General features: G+C 37.4%; 1 protein-coding gene and 1 long non-coding RNA gene across 5 annotated transcripts in view; one reads left to right on the top strand and one right to left on the bottom strand.

Moving 5' to 3' along the window:
• The window catches only part of LOC137098952 (uncharacterized), a 16,294-nt gene extending 9,619 nt beyond the window's left edge, over positions 1–6,675 (top strand). For both annotated transcript variants that reach the window (XR_010910685.1, XR_010910686.1), the window contains exon 3: positions 5,911–6,675. This is a non-coding gene — a long non-coding RNA (uncharacterized lncRNA). The remainder of the gene's footprint in view (positions 1–5,910) is intronic.
• crtc1a (CREB regulated transcription coactivator 1a) lies at positions 205–18,807 on the bottom strand. Of its 3 annotated transcripts, none has more exons than XM_067475723.1 (15): positions 18,611–18,807; positions 16,792–16,908; positions 15,390–15,515; positions 13,988–14,049; positions 13,471–13,565; positions 12,858–12,943; positions 12,728–12,768; positions 12,100–12,290; positions 11,857–11,981; positions 10,781–10,873; positions 10,301–10,381; positions 8,801–8,905; positions 5,785–5,868; positions 5,499–5,679; positions 205–5,135 (listed from the first exon to the last, which is right to left on the bottom strand). In XM_067475723.1, exons 1-15 carry the CDS (start codon positions 18,734–18,736, stop codon positions 4,930–4,932), a joined length of 1,719 nt encoding a protein of 572 aa, XP_067331824.1. In that variant the 5' UTR covers positions 18,737–18,807; the 3' UTR covers positions 205–4,929. The 3 variants fall into 3 exon arrangements, with proteins under 3 accessions (XP_067331824.1, XP_067331823.1, XP_067331825.1); XM_067475722.1 differs by having other exon boundaries at positions 10,301–10,396; positions 18,611–18,805; XM_067475724.1 differs by lacking the exon at positions 8,801–8,905 and having other exon boundaries at positions 10,301–10,396; positions 18,611–18,803.

Below are 18,807 nucleotides of genomic sequence, written 5' to 3'. Positions count from 1 at the left end.
ACATGCAAAATGTCCAGTATCAATTCAATACATCATTACTGTGGACAGAGTGGGAGAAGCGGGGCAACTGTGTGAGAGTGGGTGGGAAAATCTAAGTTGTGCCAGTTGTGGGGGCTGCAATCATCACGCAACTTACTGCTTTGGCTCTTTGTTTTTGTGCTTTTTTGCAGTCCATCTAATGACAAAAACAAGAGTAAATAAATGTCTTGTTTAATCAGATATAGATTTATTGTCATTTCATTTACAAATAATAATGCAAAGCTACAAAGACAGAAGCTTTCACACAAGAAAAATACATCAGGTAGAGTTCTAACAGAAGCAAATGTCCATGTTTAATATAGCACACATTTACAGCCAACTTGGATTCTTTTGGTCCTACTTGACAGTTAAAATAGAAAACGCACAATTTGAAGAACAAGGTTTTAATCAGTCATTTTTTTAAAGGGTTAGCTCAAAAAAGTACCAACTTGCCAAGCTGTGCTGCAGAATGCTAGATTTTGCATATTCTATGAGCATGATTATTGTTGCCGTGAGCGCACTATCAGAGCGTAGTACAACCTGTCACGGCAGTAAAATGCATGTGCTGTGTTTGGAAAAGTATCACTGTACTCAGAAACAAAATACATTATATAACAATTTAGCTGCCATTGTCTGAGGGATAAACCAGCTGTGGGTTTTCCTCAAAATGCACACAAAGGAGTCATAGATGTGACCATACAAGACTATGACTCCATTTCATCTTCCTGATTCAGTTTGTGTTTAAACGTGTTTTGTCACAAAGTCAATCTCCATACATACAGCCTGTAGTATTTGTGACTACTTTTTCTTACTATGTCTATATTTTTTCTCAGATAATAAGTAAAGTAATAATCACTACAAAATAGTGTTGGCCAGCAGATTAATGAAACATAAGCTAAACTAAATGCTAAATTGAAAGCAAATTAACGATAATGTAAAATTCACTATCATGCATTAGAAAGATTTTCCAAGTAGTGGACAATATGTATCAGTCATATCTCTAAGTTATGCTGCAAGAATTTCAGTAATTATGTTTAATGTAAACAACGTATTGACAAATTCATAGTGTATGCTTGAAATGCTTCTTATTCCAATAAAATATTTTGAAAAACAAAGGAGAGGATGTGTTTCAACAGTTAAGAGGATAAAACATTTCTGTATTCTCTCATTTATGGCTGTTTTCCATTAACTGCTGATTTAACACTAAAATTAAAAGAAGAAGATGCAGCGTTGATGATATATTAACGATAGAATTAAACTAAATAAAACATAAACAGTATCTGTGCTCTTAAAAATAAAGGAAAAAAAACAGCTTTTTAGGAAACACATATGGAGGGAAATATCTGCCAAACAAATGTCTCTAGATAAAAATAAAAAGTGCTTTAATGGCCGCAAAATGCATATTATAGTCCAAAATATTTATCGTTAATTTATGGACCTCCAAAACGTCATAAAATTGAATAAATAATCGTTTGTAATAATATTGATATTACTGTCTATTAAAATTGAAACTATTGAACTATTGAAATTACATTACTGTTTTACTATTGGTTTTACACTGTACTTTCTACACTGCAAGTGGTTCATATGTAGTCTGTTATGCCAGCTACTAGATTTAACCTAGTTGAAACATTTTATGAATAGAAAAACTAATTTAGCTTTGCTGTAAAACACCGGTCTAACACCAATGGATACCTGAATGTTGCATAAAAAGGTGGCAGTAACAGGCGACACGTCAGTCAGAGCTATGTACATGAGCACAAAAAAGTTCAAAGAAGTAACGGAAAATAGACTTACAAAGATGTCGGGCTCACTATAAAATGTGAGGTACAGCAGAAAATATAGGGTAGAGCCACAATTACATATTGCAGCACCGTATTTCTCAGTGCATTTTCTCACTTTGACATCATTTCACATAAAGCACAAAACATTGTTCCTACCATACAGCACTATACGAAGCTAGTCTATAGATTTACCATGACAAAATTAGTCTGTGGCTGTTGCACAGAAAATAAGCACATACTGTATACTACAGTATAAAACATAGTACCAAACAACAGCTTCGACGTGTGCATAAAAGGCTGATTACCATGTTTGTGATGCTTCACCTAGTAGTTACATAGCCTACGCATGACACTGAATTAAAAAAAAGAAAGAAAAAAAAAAGACAACAATTACACCAAGAAAAAAAAACACAAAAAACAAGCTGACCCCAGCCTTTAAAAACATATATATAAAAACAATCCAGAAAGGGGGAAACAGGTCCAAGAATTCATGCAGTCCCAAAATTATTTAAATAGAAAAACAAACAAAAAACACTGCATCAACAGTCAGAATCATGATGCATCCAAAGCATTACAATATTTAAAAAAAACAGGAGGTGGGGGGGACCTCAAACTCAACAACTCGGTTTTAACCAATCACATTTGTGAAAATAATGTGAAAATGTGCAGGCACAGGAGAACCCTGACATACAGGAATACAAAAATCTTAGATGGGTGGATGGAAAATAGTGTCTTAAAAAATCTATGATATATATTCTATGGGCATTGTAATAATAATTTAACCAACAAAGAACAACAATATGAAATCAATATAATACTCTCTAGGGACTGATCCCATCTGACACAGTACTGTGATAATATGCCCTGCCATTTTTTATATACTCATTTGAGAAATCACACTATACTTGGTTTAACTTAAACTACATTAATAATAACCCTTTACTTCACTTATCAGTGATTCATTTAGTTCTGTTTTCTCAGTTGTGCTATCAATAGCAGAAAGAGCTGCAACGCAGCTTGACACACCTCTGATCGCCACTTTCCAATAATGCAAATGTTTTCCAAACTTTATGAAAAACTGTGTAACAGTAGACAGCTAACAACATACTCACTGATTAAGTAAAAACATCTCTTTTAAATAGACTATCTGTATACGATTTTTCAAAAAAATAATCATATTTTTTCAGATTTTTTTTTCTGTAGCAGAAGGCTTAATTTATTTAAAGATAGGGCAAACAGGTCTAGTGAGACTAACAGTCACAGGGGGATTTGGTTTATAAACTCATATAAATCAGTGGTTTAAACAAATGCATAAAGTGCAATAATGGCACATGGGACACAGCTGTAAGTGAATTCAGAGGACGGATTCACTAAGAAACACAAGATGTTTTTATAAGAAGCAAACTCAAGAAGCCATATTAAAACAGAAAAGACACGAGACAGCTAAAGGGTGTAGACAACACAAGCATGACGGGGAAACAGATTCAGTCTTACTTTAGTGCCAAGGAAGCAAAAAAGACACATATAAAACCTAAAACAGCATGTCACACCTCCTCTGTTGGAAGAAAATAAACAGGTGAAAGATATTTGGTCCTATAGTACTTAAAGGCTCCATATGAGGCAATGTGGATGACAAGATGGCAAGAACACAACTGTATAGATGTGACCTATTGTAAATACATTCTCATTGCATCAACAATGGTGTTCTAGTATCGAGGCAGTTCAATTGTCTGGAAAAATATATAATATTTCAACTACATTGAGGTCACATCTTTGGGAGCAATCCAGGAGAGTTTCCACGGTATGTAACACTCACTAAGTCTTTTTTTCCCTCTACACCTCACGTCTGAAGGAAAAATGTAGAGTTTCAAAAGTAGCAAAAGAAATATAACATGGCACCATTGCTGTGCATTGTATAAGAATCATGCATAATGCCTTCCTCTGTATAAATGTTCATGTCATGTGTTTCATTTTGCAGTCTTGTATCAATCATAGAGGTTTTGCATAGATACCATTACGCAAAATCTAATCACATTCTGTACATATAAAATATAAAACAAAACAAGCTTGTAAACTTCTATTTGATTACAAAGAGCTAATTTATCCATGTAGATTTGACTGATCATGAATATGAAAAATGATATGATAGTGACAGCGAATTATGTAATGGATGAAGATCAGCTCACCTTAAAAGTACAACTACAGTAATGCAACTATGGACACTGGAGGCCAAACCACCCGTAAAACAGTAAAACATTCTCAACAGTTAATTAAAATGTTTTTTTTAAACATATTAGTCATCTTTGCATGAAAACCAAAATGTCAAGCTATTAAGGCAAAACAAGTATGCACAGTGATTTGTGATTTCATGCATAACGAATGACTGCAATTTACTTTAGTAAAAATTAAAATTCAGCATTTCCTAAAAATAACTAAAAAATAATGACTCATCACCAATCGAGACTTTAGTGGAAATTTGGGAAGAATTTAACCGGCCTGACTTTGGCTGCTATGACGAACCACACCGGCATTGCCAGAAAATTAATATCCTTACTGAATGTACTACTGAGAAAAACCAACTTGGCACAGAGGAAGGTTAAACCTGACAGGTGTTTCCACTGAGTCATAGAGCTACTTCATGTTGACATACAAGTAGTATACTGTAGGCTGTTAAGAGTTTACTGTGTAGACTGTGTAGTTCAGTTAGTAATAGAGAATAAGTGAGTGACCCTCTGCCCTCAAGTGTTCTCAAATCTAATGTAGATTTCAAAAATAAATTGAATTTGGATGTGTCATTTGCAAATAGCAGTTACAGAACCATGTACATGATTTATACCATAAATTCAATCAATCATACATCATCGCTCTGGTTCTGAAAAGTAGGAAGGCTGGCAGTAGTCTTCAAAACATTTCAATGCATTTTCCTACAATTAAGCTTCATTTAAAGCTCTCTTGTGGGGCCTGATAGGGTTGGTTGGAGTGTAATCGATGCTGTGCCCAGATTCGCTTTTACCAGTTCACTCAGTAATCTGTTTCTCTTTATTTATCTTGTCAGATGAGAAACCCATTGCTCCCACCCCCAGAGCAACACACTCACACACCTGCACATGAGCACATCAGGCTGCTGTTAGAGCCGGTCTAGGCGAAATGCATCCTCTGTGGCGGGGTCAGCAAGGACCATGTCTGGGTCATTGAGCATGTGTAGACCATCAAGCGTCAGTGGGTCAATTCTGAGATCGTCCAATGGGAACTGGGAGTCGACGTCAAAGTTCACATCTGTAGACAGTGAGCCAGTCAGGTCTTTGGGCAGGCTAGGGGGAGACTCTCCACTCACTAAACAGAAACAAGGCAACAAATAAATGATAGCATTAGTAGTTAAAGGCATCAGAAGGCGGGTATTTATCACTGTTAATATTTTTGGAAATGATGGAGGGCAGTGTTTACATTATTAATATTTGACATTTCTTTGTAGCTGTTGGCAGTCACAGTTATATTTAGAGATTTTCTTCAAATACCAGTAACATCTCCTTAATTATAACAGCATGCGATGACTTATGTTTTTTGTGAAGCTGAAGTTTTTAACATAAAAGCAAATATAAAGCATAGGATTTACTGTGGACTGAGTCTACAGTTCTCTGTCTTAATAAGCTAGTTGCCACAAGACTTAAGGAGCAACATGATATCTTAAAGCAGTACATGTGAGAATGATGTTGGGAATGTTGCCATGGCTACTGTAGCTCAGCTGCTGAGAGTCCTGAAGGTTGCAATGGCCAACAGTCAAACCCATCATAAGTGCCTGGGAGTAGTTGAGGGTGGAGGTCTGGTTGTACAGACTGTCAGAGCTGATGGGGGTCTCAATCATGTTGAACTGTTCCAACTGGCAACATAACAGAAAGAAACTTCACAACTGTTCAACTACAGCATTTGATTGCTTGATGTAGAAGCAGATAAATGGACATTTAGGCATTTGTCTAACACAGACCTGTTGTGAAAGAGCACTGGCCTGAATGGAAGGGAGCTGCTGGTCGTAGAAGTCTGCAAACATACTGCCCAGTATGGAGTTATGCTGTAACAACAAACAGGCCAAATCTGTTTATTTTTTTTGCAGGAAAAGACTTGAGCGGACCATCAATGTGAATATCCGAATCCAGGCTGCAAGGGTTACATTCAACAAACAAATGTGGAATGTGACATGGACACAGTCAAAGCAGAAGCAACAGAGTGTTTTAATATAACCTCACAACCACTGGAAATATCATTCTTTTGAGAGCAGTGTGAAATGTTGTATCCAGTTTGTAAAGGACAGATTGCCCAACATTCTGTGTATGTTGCATATGACACAATATGTGTGTATAGACTGCAGAAGAGTTACACAGGCATTAGTGATTGTGTAACTCAAACATTAACACAGCATAACTGTGCAGTAAAACAGAGAAGAAAGAGTAAACACTGAAGTAAACATATAATTCAAAAGAACCTTTTAAGAGATGTTCCAAGTCCACCTTGGAATTTAGCCAACAGTTTCAACAATAAATGCAAATGCATTTATAAATGCAATAGACTAGTTCTTGCAACATTTGCAATACCTTGCAGTGATATGTATGCACTCACTCTCACAAGAAATTCTGCCTGAATACCCAAGTGCCAATTTGGAAGCATTTTCTTATCACAAGAATACAAATAATTGCATGGATATTCATAAAAATAAGTGTTTGATGTGAAACAAATAATAAAATAAACAAATTACTTAATGATTAGTTGTACAAATGAATCAATAAATAAAATATTTGATAATTCACATGAATTTAAACTGCTGTATACTATGCATCATCATCAAAAAGGTCATCATAAACTTAATACTGAAAACTGGAATACTGAAATCCACCAAAAGTCCTAAATCAGTTAGCTAACAATAAGCACAGCGATGCCTCACTCTCAAAATGCAGCTCAGTCCACATGAGCTTCGTCTGCTGCCTTCTGGTCTTGTTGTTTTAATTAGCACAAACCAAACTGAATTGAATTCACATAAAATAAAGGGAATCATGGAAAATAAAATCTTTGTGACTTTATTCTCCCTTCACTTACTCATCCAATACAATCATTGTGCTCACTGAACCAGCAACAGAAATTCTCCAATTTCATCATGGTCTCTTAATGTATAAGTAATTGGATCATATTCTCAGTCTGTGCTCCTTCTAGTTCCAAAACCAAATTATCTGCACATGTCCCCACAGGGCAGAGCAGGATAATAGAGCACATAGCCTGTCAGCAGTGGTTTAGGCCTTGGATAACATCAGGACTACAAACCAGTCCAGCTCAGGAAGTAATGAGTAGGGAAAGTAAACAGCAGGGCACACACACAAACACACACACACACAGTATGTTATCACTTGATACATTTTTTTTCTTTGCATCTCAAACACATAATTCTGTCTTACATATGCTGCCTGATTTTTTGGTTCAGTAAAATCGTGTTTCAAATGATTAAAAAAAATAATCTTTCCACACAAACACTGCATGAAGATAAAACAGAGACTGATTTATAGTACCAAGTCTTCTCTTCACCAGAGTTTCCAATCTCAATTGCTTATAGTGAGTGTGTCACAGATTAAGAGTCCTGATCCATGTTTACCTTGGGTGTGTTTAGTTTATCTGGAAGCAACGCCCTGTAAGCAAGGTTCCATTTGTTAGAATTCAACCATGGGAATTATCAGCAGCTTCTCCTCAACAACCGTTGGAGGGAGATTTCCCCTTCTACCCTAAATACTCAAGCTAGTGCAAAAAAAAACCCACAAAGAAAAAATCTGAAAGACTTATGAACTCCTGTAACAGGACGGAGGAAACAGTGGAGATGCAATGCAAATACCACAAAAGCAGCAGAGAAGGAAGGTCAGGAACACAGCTACACCACAACACATCAATATAGCCTGTTTCAGACATGAACTCCGGACAATGTCTTACATTATCCTAGGACATTTTCCGGAGTGGACTTTCAAACATGCAACTTACAGCGGGAGAACGCTCGATTTCCGTGAACGCACAGGAGGCACAACTTGATATCAAATTTAAAAAATTGGAAACCGTGTTTAATTTACAGCACATCGGCGCCATGCAACTAATAAATAAAGGTTCGATCACTTTTAGTCTTCCAAACAATTTGGCACAGAGCAGCGAGCTGCCCGCACGAGCTCACACACATAACACGGACATTGCACTAGGGGCCCCGAAAGATATAATCCGGATAATGTCGTCAGCGTTTTACTCTGACCTTTTCGTTCACACATACACCCACTCCTAAAGAAGTCAGGATAATGTCAGAATTCCAGTGCATGTCTGAAAGGGGCTTATGTTTAAAGTGACTGGTTGTCAGATCTGGGCAAAACAAAGCATTTAACCATATCTACAACTATAAACCTATTATAATTTAATGAAAGTGTGATATATAATTTTCTTGGGCTAATATAAATTTTAGTTATTACAAAGCAAGGCTTCTCCCAGAATGTTTCCTGGCTTCATTTCATCATGGCAGAGTGTGAGGAGCAGAGCTTTAATTAACAAAATTAATAATGGTGCTGTTTATGCTGGTTACCTGAATTTCCTACTATGACATTTCACAAACTTTTAGCTGTTATTCTTGATAGCAGAGTGTCCTCTTGCAGATATATAAGATATATATACGTATATACGTATATATATATATATATATATACGTGTATACGTATATATATATATATAAGCAAAGTCACTGTCTAAATAGGTAAATAAATTATTTGAATAACTTTAGTGAAAAATTGTTTTAATTTAAATAATCTCACGCAAGTAGCTGAAATAAACGAACATGCTTTATTTCTTTTGCCCAGATCTGCTAATGCGGACACAATAAAAGCAGCTGTAGGGGGCAGCCACAGAGTCATACTCAGTGACCACAGGACTACGATGCAGGGACGGTGAATTTTACACAAAAAGAGCCAGCAGCTCTTTGGGTCATACGCCCTTACTTGAGGCGAGCCTCCAGGTGAGAAGCCTTGATTGGAGACTGGGGAGGTTGGAGACTGATTGGCAGAAGATCCGACCCTACTGCGGTACTGTTGGAGGGAGGAGGCCTGATGCAAGAGGATACGTTTGAGTTATTCACATTAGGTGATGTTCTTTGCTGTATTATGAGTTTTAATGTTCTTGTATTAAATAAAGAGCTTTGTTAATGTATTTGTGCAGCTTGTCTTACAGTAGGATTTTCCAGTTTAACCTTTCTTGGTAATCAGTTCAGCTGAAAATCCTAAACAGCAGCTACCCTGACTGACAAATTCCTAGATTATTTATTTACTGACTTTAATAGTTGTAACCTTGAATACTGCTTTCTAACAATAAAATACAATTAAAATTACTACTGTATGTAAACAAGGAGAAAAGCAGTGAAGACTAACATGTTACATCAATGCATTAATAATGCTGAAAAAGATCTGACAGAAACAGTAAAAACTACAGGGGATTAATTAGAAGAGGAAAAACACTGCCAGCAATCCAAGCCGAGCCAATGAATACCATAAAAGTGGAGGATCAGAGAGAACAGACTCTTTTCTCTTTTTTATACTGTTCTGTCATATGTGCTCTTTTCACTATACCCATCCAACAAAATTAAATAAAGAATTCATGAAGAGAAGAGTGAAATTTTATTCTGATCATAAATGCTACTTGTCTTATGTTAAGAAATACACCAACTGTAGAAAGAAAAAAATATCCAGGCTATCATATTAATCAATATAGAAACTATCAACTATTTTAGATGCGTAAAAAATGAAAAACATCACCTTTCTAGTGTATTGATATATATCAAAATACTGCCAGCATGAGATAGAGATGCGATAAAGCTGCACAAGGTCAGTTGACATAGATATAAATTAGTACAATGGTAATGCCAATAGACATATTTAAAGTCTCCAGTCCTACTCTGTTTCCTCACAATGTTTCACTTGAGTCCACAGCACTGAGTCTATGACTGAGATGACAAGAATGTAGGACACTTCATTTCTGCAGTAATCCAAACGCATTCCCATTGCAACAGAAGTAAAGTGAGAGCCAAGACCTCAAGGATGAGTAGTGCCTTGCAAAAACACTTGAGGTTGTGTACATTTTGTTCTGTTTTTTTTTTTTTTTTTGCTTTAGATGTATGCAAAATCTTCCTCTCATATTTTTAGTTTAAAATATGAGAGGAAGAACAGTGGCACTGTCTCAATTTCATCCATACAGTTCTACATTGTATTCATTTTGATTTAATTGGAATATTAATTTGCCTTTCACAATTACTGCATTCTTGAACACCTTGTAATCAGAAGAAAATGTGCACAGTGTCAAGAAGTCTTCAAGCTTTTATCGCTGTATACTGTGTCACTGCAACCAACAAACTGGGTTCTGCCTGGCAGAACAAGGCATTACCAGCAGCTATCATTCAGCTACTCTGATTCACCATTCTGATGCAGAAAAATGCGTGCCTCACTCACCGTGTTCATGTCCATGGTCATATTGGATTGGGAGGAAGTCTGACTATCTGTCGTGGAGCCAGAGTTCACAGAGGACGGCAGCTGGACCAGACCTGTCTGATGGGAAATAAAGAGTGAAAGTTTTATTTTTTTTTTAATTTACAAACGCAAACATAGATGTCAAGGACAACTTGACTTTGATTGTTAACCATTACGTTTATCATTTAAACGGTGGTAATACCAAACAAATGGTAATAACACTGTCAACACAACATAACATAAGTCAGAAATAAATAACGATGGCTCAATTTTTACCCATAACCATGTCAACCAATAATCAAGGCTATCCTCATTTACAGCACCAATAGATTTTGCTAATACATTTAATGTAGTTCCAACAATTTTATGTTTTCAAGATCTGCTCAAATGAAAATTAATCTGTACATTGTAGATTTTTACAATCTTAGTTTTTTGAGGATGGAGTGCCGGAGGGTTTCTTACTTGCTGCCTCTGGTGGGTCTGAGATGATGGCTGCTGGTTGAAGAAGGCATACTGGGACAGCTGCTGCTCAAGATCCATGGCGTTGATGGCCGCCTGGGAGAAGAGCACAGGGATGAGGTTGCAATACTTTATGGGAGACTGCACTTATTTAAAATTTGTAGCTTGCACTGAACTGTCTGAGCTTTACAAGTCGCCTCTCATTCACGCACTCAAACACACATACATACAGATTACAATGCCAAGTTGACCATTTAACATGTAGACTAATCCTGCGCTTAGTGGACCACCCGTTCTATCTCCTGAGCCACAGCTGCCCCTTAGTGTGCATGATTCCGGTTATTTGTTAATATCTGTTCCCGATCTGCTCTGTCTATGCACACGCTTAGTTTTGATTGATTTTGGACCTGTTCTGAATCTCTCTGTGCATGTTTTGGTTTCCTTATTACACCTGTTCCTGACCTGCTCTGTTTTAGTCTGTTTAGTTATTCATATGCTCCCATATCTTTTACCGGTGTACACCCATTTTTAGCTTCCCTACCTCGTCCCTGCTTAAATCTAGTTTTTGTGGTTTCGTTTACTTACATTAGATTTCTGTTCATTACCACAGCTCTTTTTTGTCCCACAGGTCAGACACATCCCCTGTTAATATTTCTCCTCTATTGACGTATCCTTGCTATGATTAGCCCTTCTAGTTTAAAGCAGACCTCAGACTGATTGTTTCTCTTCATAATACTTTTGTCCTCCCTCCTGGAGTGAATGTAGTTGATATTTCCTGATACCTTGTGCTTTTGAATAAAATCCTTTAATAACCAGACTCTCTCCTTTCGTTGTGTCACTTGGGTTTATCTATTCACCAAACGTAACAAAAAGTTGGAGTGTGGGTTTTACTCAAAATGGATGGATGGATGCTTTGTATTTGGTAACAATAGGCAGAATGTGCAAACAAGACAACATAAAACTACAGTATAATGTAGCACTAAATCATATCCGACGTCTCTGATTGCTTTCGTTTAAAACTGTACACTCTGGACTTCCTTGCGGCATTCCCATAATCAGGGCAGAGAGCGGTGTTATACCTGAGAAAGAGGTGGAGATGTTGGAGAGAGTTGCAGATTCTGGTGGGAGTCCCCTGCATTCATGATGAGAGTAACCATGTTGTCCTGCCCAGACTGCATTTCCATGGGCTGAGAGGTATTCCCACCTACCCAGCACACAGAAACAGCATAAGGAAAAAGTTTTCTAAAAAAGCAGATGTTGAAATGAAAAGTATGTAACTCACTCCATTCAACTAGAGGAAAATCTGAACATCACAGTGTTACCTTGAGTGTTAGCCAGTGTCTGTGTACTATTAGAGGAGCTGAATGATGTGGCTGCTGCATCATCTGAGTCAAGCGGAGTGGGCAGTGGAGGAGGGAATTGGATGTTGGTCAGGTCAGGAAGTGAACCACCAGTATTGTGGGCTGTTGGTTTCAATGCAGTGGTCAGCTGCTGGTCTGGAGATGGGAAAATGCTGTAGAAAACAAACAAGTGCAGTGAAGTTAATGGGAATGATAAGCTTAACACAGTCTGTGAATGTGACCTTGGCTGGCTGGTATTAAAGAAGGATGAACACAAGCTTGGGCAGATTTCTATTTAAAACTTGAATATTCCAAGACAACTTTTCCAGGAATATTTGGACTTCACATATTGAGCCAGTGGCTGTTGTGCTGAAGTGTTTGGTTCCAAACTCATGCTCATTATTTTGGCAGTCAAAGGAGATGAAAATTATGTTCAATTAGTGAAATAACTTCAGTTTAAAGCTATTTTTTATTCATATTTCTTCTTTGGATGTGTGTATGCATTTAAATTGAATCTGCCCTGTGCACTCAACGCCATTTTATAACATTTCTGTTAATCCGACTTTAGTAAACATATTTTCAGACAAGCGCTAAAGAGGCAAATACTCACTGGATTCCAGGAACTTTGCAGTGCTTGGACCTTGAAATGGTCTAAAGAGGGAATAAAACTGCAGCTTGAGTATTGCTGAAATAGAGACAACTGAAAGAAAAAAAACTGTATTTGTATGTGGATATTCCACCTTTTTACAATCCCAGTTCTGTTTCTGTCCATCTTCATCAGCTTCCTGTTTAATTGCTTCAGACCCTGGTACAGTAAGCAGGAGAACTAGAGAGATAGAGAAAAAAAATCTCCTCAGTCTCCTGGGTCTACAGATGTCCAGCCTGTTTGAGCTTATAATAATCACAGCCCACATGTCCCCATGTAATGTGATCAAGTCATATTTGAAAAAGATAATAGAAAAACAGGAAGGATGATTAAAGGAAAAAAGAGAAAAATGAGACCAGTAGTGGATAAGTAAAAAGAAAATACTTAAATATTATAAATAAAGTGCTTTTTAAATTCAAATAATCCATTGCACACAGTCATCAGCAGTGACATTTTTTGCATGCTTAAATGCACCCTGTTGTCTTCGTCGTCTGCTTCAAAGCCATAATAAAATGTTCCAGCCTAATAAAAACACTTTAACAGTCTGGATAAGAACACAGTAATTAGAAAAAGACTCGATAAACAGCTCAGCAGGTAAATATAAATATGTAATATAAACAGGTAAATATTTTATTTAATGACCATGACTACGTATCTAAGTTTTAATTAAAATCTTTACGGTAAAAAATTAAAGTGACAAAGTGTACTTCGTTTCGGCTGAAGCTCCTGTGATCCTCCAGTGAAAGAGACCTGCTGGGCAGGAATTAGTGTGCTCTGGTGGAGTGCAGAGTCAGAGTTTGTCCTGCAGCACAAGAATTGAAGAATTACACAAGGTAAAAGAAAATTAAAAAAAACTACAGATGAACAACAAGAACACTGTATGTTTAAAGGAAATACAGTAACACTAAGCACAACAATGTATATTAAATTTGGGTACATGTGATCTTGTGTTTTGTTGGGTACATCTATGGTTAATGCAGTGTTGTGGTTTATGGAAGTGATATGTAAAAATAACACCAAATGTAGGATGATTTTTTTGATAGTGAGATTTTTTCCTTTTGATTATGTCTTGTATAGTTTATCTGATCCTGAAATAATGCTTTAAAGTGCACATTAGGGTGATATGAGTCATAATTCACACAAAGTATTTATTATGATCTACAAGTAAACACTAGAATATACAGTCCTGCAGAGAAAGTGTTTCATCTGTAGAGGCTGTCTTACCTCCTCCAGCTGGTATCGGGTGGTGGTGACAAATATACTGAGCCATATGGACAGCTGTCAATGTGAGATCTCAGGTTAAGAAAATACAGCTAAAAGTCCTGGCAGCTTAATCGTGTGAATTCTTTCAACAAAAGAAGATCCAACAAAAAGCACAAAGCTGATGGTCAACAAAACCATCATGTGATTTAAGTAAATAATGAAAGACAAGCTTATCACGAGTTGTCATATGTGTCTGGGCTTAATTCGTAGTACTGACTAGCTCACAGTCTGTTTTCTTTTTTTTTTTTGTCCTTTCGGCTTATCCCGTGAGTTCAGGGTTGCCACAGCGGATCATTGTCCGCAAATTTGATTTGGCACAGTTTTTACGCCGGATGCCCTTTCGGACGCAATCCTCCCCAATTTCTACCGGGCTTGGACCTGCACTGCACAGCTGGGGATGAGAGTGGGCTTTTAAGGTTCAGTGTCTTGCCCAGAGACACGGTCCATTTTACCATTAAGGACTTGGTACCAAACATATTAAATTTGACTAGATTACTGAATTACAAGCTAAAGTAATTTAAAAGCATGCACAAACTTTTTAAATGTATCAGCAGCCACTGAAACTGTATCATCAATATCATATAACTGAATCGCCAAATGGAAGAAAGACTTCAGCATAACTATGTTATTAAGAATATTACCTTCATATACCTTTTTGAATGACTACACTGTGCTAAGCTTAGCTAAAACTAATGTATAACAGTACATTTACCACCTAATAAAGCAAAGACTTGGGCTTGGTGGGTTTTTTTGTTGAGACTGTGTCAAATGTCTTTTTATGGAGGTTTTATTTAGTTGTTCTGTTGAACGGCACTATTTTTTATTAAAAGGTCAAGAATGGTTAAGACACTACAATATTGCTATACCGTATCCAGTAAGAGAAGGAAAACCTTTAATTTTGAGTTTCTACCACATATTACAGTAAGGCAAATCACATAACAGTATAATAAGTAGCGTGTTTATATTAACCGATTACTTAGTTCTACTACAATAATTTAAGCTGCTACACACCTCCAAAGCTTTTTTTGCTTCTGTGGACTGATTACACCATATTCCAGGATTATGTAGATGTTTTCAGACTGAGCTGCATTACCATTTGTTTTTACCCGGGCTTTTGTAGATTCTGTCTAGTGGCATCATCTTATAACTCGGGCAGCTCATCACTACTAAAGAAATAAGGTGAATCATTGACTGTCTATGACCCTACCCAGGAGAAGTCAGAGAGGAACAGAAACACTCAGCAAACCCAGGGATACTGCTTTAAAAAAGATTTAGACTCAGATAGAGCATTATTTCGCAAATGAACAGTCCCTAGGCTTAAACTTCAGTACCTACTTGAATAAAAGAAAGAATTAAAGGATATTTGGCGTCCGTGTTTGTCAATGGATAGTTGCTTTCTGTGGGGTGATGTGATTCGGTTCCTGTCCCTGTACACTCTGTCCACCAACCCATGGTGTCGCGTTGACCTGTTTGTGTCCAGCCCTGAATTCTAAACAAAAATAAAAGTAAATATGTCATTAACTGATCAGTTTGTTGCCTCCCAGATCATTTTTTTGTTTGTGAGTCTTTCTCTAATCTGTCTATGTTATTGGACAGTACTGATTTTCAAAAACAAGCAGATCTGAACCATTTCTTAAACTCTGAAGTCGCTTATTAAAAGAAAATATTGCACTTATTCATGTAGCCTCAGCTTTGAAACTTGGATTCGGTGAAGCTGTCCTTGGCTCTCACTAAATAAACCTGTGCTCTGAGTTCTTGCATCAAATCAGATGCATGTTAGGCAGGGATGAAAGTTAATAGGGCTCAGGACAAAAATGACTACAGACAAATGTCTTTGAAATTCAAAATGAAGATTGGAAAGTCCCCAATTTGATCTGGCCACACGTGTTTCTTAACTATTTTCTACTTACATCTCCCACAATCTGTTTTCTGCAAAAAAATCTCCCACCTCCAAAAACACAATTTCTATAACATACAGTAGATAAAGTAAATAAATAACTTAGGAAACTACTAAATGTCACTAAACGCCTTTTGAATTTGATTTGCTTTTTCAGGTGTGCATTTCATGGTAGTATACTGAATGTCAGCCATATGGATGGAAAGGGAAGCCATCTATAACACTACTGTATATAAGATAAAACTCTTCCAACTAGTATACTGTAGTGCAAAATAAAATTGCCACATCGTGCAAAGGTTAAAAAATATTCTAGGTTGTTGTGATGATTTAGTACTTTTGACTGCCTAGATCAAGTGTGTCTTTGGTTCTGTGCGCTTTGAGTGAAAAAGAGAAACATTGCACCGGCTTTTCTCTCATACTGAATACAGATTGATAGAACTCAGAGAAACTGTACTACACAGCTCACATGAAATACATTCACTGAAATTTAACATTCATGATAAATCTCAGTTTGAATCCAAGTATAACCTATGGTTAATCGGTTTTTGTTCAGTTTAAAGTTAGTGTTAATTTCAATTTCTCAATAATATGGGCACTCATATGCTACAATTAAATAATTGGTTTTTGTGGAGCAGAGCTTTGAGACTGACTCATTTATAAACAATCATTCTTTAGCTTACATTTTGACTCCATGCATAGTAGTGCATTAAGCAAGAGACAGGCACATGGATGCAGCAGTGGCTGATTGCTTTAAAAACAATACTGCTACAGATTAAAAGCTCTCTTTCCAAAAATAAGTATTACTCATCATCAGTACAATGTTTCACATGTTGCCTGAAAAATAAAGAAAACATCAAGAATTTCTCACCTGAAAAGACACTTCCACAGTGCTGTTTCCAATCTGATTAACGTTTGGCAAAGACCCTCCATAATACGGACCACGGCTTTGTCCTAGCTGCAAATACTGAGTCTTCTGCAGCTGTAACTGGAAACAGAACAGCACCAGGTAAGAGAGGAGGGACATGTGCTCCTCTGTCATAGCAAGATGGCTCTGAACACACCACAGCCTACAATAGTATGGAGTTAATAATAATGACAACTCAATTTTCTGCAATAAAACATGTGCAGGAAAATACTGCAATGGCAATAACCCAAAATATAATGAAAACCACATGTATTTCAAAAAGTTAAAAACAACATATGCATTTGCAGTAGTCAACGGCAGTACAGCAGGGACTATGGCATTTAAGGTAGGAGTCAAGCACTTTAGAGAGAATCAACACCAACTGAAAATGCACATCTGAATTTCCAAAAGTAAACTGCTTAAAGCCTTACGACAGTGTTTATTTGAAAACACCTTATAGTTCCATTACCCACAGAAAACCCACACCCAGTTAATTTCATTTTCTTGTGCCCATTAGTGTTGGAAAGGTGGATAATCTAATAAAAACATTTAAAACTATAGACTGGCATCACTGGTACTGTATATTTTAATAAGCCTTTGGTCTCAAAGGTTAGTTTGTTTAAATACATGCATGCCTGTTTTGTTGACAAAGGATTTTATACTGCAACATCAGGGAATCAGGAAGAGGCCAATCCAAATCTTTTTAACCACAGCATGACAGAGAGAGGACAGAGAGACAGGCTGAAATGGAGAGGGACAAAACAGGGTGAAAGGTTGACATTGTAAACCTGAGGCATACATCCCTGTATGTCTAACTTTGGCTCAGACAACAAGCTTCCACCCTATTTGTCTACGCATTAATAAAATATAAAGACTATATAACATTTTGTTTTGAGTCTGTTCAGCTCACCCACCAAGTCAAACCTTTACAGTTTTAAGACAGGGTTACAAAATAGCTCAAATAGCTGAAAGTAACTCTGCAGCAGCTCTGTAATATATATTGATATAATCTACCAATTTTCCACATGCACACTTCCCCTCTACAGTCACAGTAGGCAGAAAAGCAGCAGCAGCTTCGTGTTTGCTGGATAGTCCAAACATGTGTGCACATCATGCTTTCACTCAGCAACAGCAGCAACCACTGTCGCCCTGCCTCAATAGGATTTATTTTGAAGGCTTGTTCTCTGTATGTGGCTTAAATTCCACATAATCTGCTGTCTTTCATCTTTGGAGTAAATGTCAATCGTGTCGCAGCACACACACACACACACACACAGGCCTTAGGACCTGTCAGACAAGTTTACAAAGCCATGCTCCACACACCTCGCGATGTATTAGTACCTTACTGCCTACACACGACTTACTTAATATTACAAATTGTTTTATTTTAGTTAGTGACCTCCTCTCTCTCTCTCTCTGAGCACGATACGAGGGAGAGAAACAAAAAATCATAGCAGCAGTTGGGCGCGCGCTGTCAAATACGCATGCACGCCCCTTTGCTTTTCACTTGCGTGGGACAAAAAATTGTAATAACTTTTGTCGGACGGAGGTCCCTGTTACCCATTTCCACATTATGGCCGCTAGCTCCTGCCAGCTGGGTTCGTCGTCACCAGAGGGAGAAAACGGCAGCAGCTGGCAGGAAGCGTCGTTTGTTATTGTTTACGTCTCCTGCCCTGGCTGCGTGCAGCCGCGCTACTAATGCAGATTTGACAGCTCGCTGAAAACAAACCGACATGAGCAAAAGGGGGTAGAAAAAAATAACCACAAGAATCGGTTTCGTTACCCTCGCTGCCCGGGTAATGCTGAGGTCTTTCATAACTTCTTCGAACGCCGCTGTCTCCTCTGCCTGCTTCTGGTTATGTAAAGCGATTTTCTCGCTGAATTTTCGCGGATTGTTCGAAGTCGCCATGTTTCACTCTCCTGCTCCGTTTTTCCTTCAATGGTCAGTGTCAAGATAGCCCCAATGACTACTCTCAACTT

The sequence above is a fragment of the Channa argus genome, chromosome 14 (genome assembly GCF_033026475.1).
Source record: "Channa argus isolate prfri chromosome 14, Channa argus male v1.0, whole genome shotgun sequence".
Lineage (NCBI taxonomy): Eukaryota > Metazoa > Chordata > Actinopteri > Anabantiformes > Channidae > Channa > Channa argus.
This window is presented reverse-complemented; position numbering and strand designations above follow the sequence as displayed.